Here is a 1,427-nt window from a genome sequence, read left to right as displayed (position 1 = left end):
ATCTCCAGTGCCAGTCTCTGTGTCGCTGGCGGCATCCAGCTCGTCGCTGGGCGGCCCATCGTCATCCGCCCTCGACTGGCTGAGCGCCGGCGGCGCTGGGACCTCTGCGCCATAACCATCGTCCCCCTCCATCACTGTCGCCAACTCGCTGCCCAGATCCTTCGACTCCGCCCTGCGCCTGGACTTTGAAACGACCTCCTTCATGTCGCCCTCGCGACCCGCGCGAGATGTGGGAGCCGTCGCCGTGGTCATCGCGGCTTCCATGGACGCCGAATCCATGGACGCCGAATCCAATATGTTCTCGTCCGGCTCTTGCCAGCTATCCGACCCGGCCCGGGCAGCACGGTCGAGAGGGGTCGCCTTTGGAGCCTGCACGCCCTGGCTCCTTGGTGCTTCATCATCTTCGTCTCCCTCTGGTCCAAAAGAGTTCCCGCGGCTTCGATCTGTGGCTGAACGTGGCTTCGGCACGGCCGTTGAAGATGCTGCTGATGCTGGCCTGCTGCTGGTCAGCCGTACGGCAGCAGCCGCGGAAGTACCCGACTTCAGCCCTGCAGAAGAAGGCCTCGACTCTCCTCCTCCAGCTGCGGAAGACGCAGCCGATGCCGGCCTATCGGTGGGCGGCAGCGGGGCCGCGTAGGCCGAAGGACCCGACTTCAGCCCTGCAGAAGAAGGCCTCGACTCTCCCCCTGCCGCTGCGGAAGACGCAGCCGATGCCGGCCTATCGGTGGGCGGCAGCGGGGCCGCGTAGGCAGGAAGACCCAACCTTTGCCCTGCAGAAGAAGGCCGCGATCCTCTCTCTGCCCCTGATGCTCCACTGCCTTTGCCAAAAGTCGTCGCGTCAACACTACCCGCCGCCGGCGTCATGGCGGCCTTCGCGCCATATCCCTCCTGTGCGTCCTCCTCCTCGGCTCCCGCGAATGCGGCCTCACGGGTAATCCGTCCAGCCCAAGCTTGTTGTCCGACGGCTAATTCATCCACGCGCTGGTGTAAGGTTGTGCAACCAACCATGATGAGGCGAAAGGGAAAAAGGTGGGATTGGAAAGTTTGGAACCGGTGTCCGCAGCGGAAATACAAAAGGCAAGGCCCGGGATCTTCCATAACTGCGAGTTATTAGCTGTTATGTGTGAAGCATAGGTGAGCAAGGTGAGCATCCGAGGGCAGGACCCCATTCACGTGAAGGAAGGGATCCAACGACGGAGGTGACCGATACGTGACCGGCACGTGATATGCGTCAACTCGCCAACGTTTCCACAATGCGTTTTGGTTTGGGTCAGAGCGCTGCCTGTGCTACCGCAATTTGGTACAGAATAGCAGTCCACAAGAAAGACAAAGGCAGCTTCCTACTCACGCACACGAGCGCACGGGCAGCACGCGATCGCACTTAACAGCTTGTAAGATACGACTTAGCTACTGACAGGCTTCCAGGT

The 1,427-nt window shown here is 61.5% G+C and overlaps 1 protein-coding gene across 1 annotated transcript; it reads left to right on the top strand.

Moving 5' to 3' along the window:
* Positions 1-202: 202 nt before the first annotated feature.
* VOLCADRAFT_93474 (uncharacterized protein) lies at positions 203-969 on the top strand (the record flags this gene model as incomplete). The annotated part of the gene is made up of 3 exons (XM_002952719.1): positions 203-505; positions 582-724; positions 831-969. The coding sequence occupies 3 exons, from the start codon at positions 203-205 to the stop codon at positions 967-969; spliced, it is 585 nt and encodes a 194-aa protein (XP_002952765.1).
* Between the last annotated feature and the right edge of the window lie 458 nt (positions 970-1,427).

This window comes from Volvox carteri (genome assembly GCF_000143455.1).
Source record: "Volvox carteri f. nagariensis unplaced genomic scaffold VOLCAscaffold_31, whole genome shotgun sequence".
In the NCBI taxonomy this organism is placed as follows: Eukaryota; Viridiplantae; Chlorophyta; class Chlorophyceae; order Chlamydomonadales; family Volvocaceae; genus Volvox; species Volvox carteri.
Note: the sequence above shows the minus strand (reverse complement) of the source record. Positions and strands in the feature narration are given on the sequence as shown.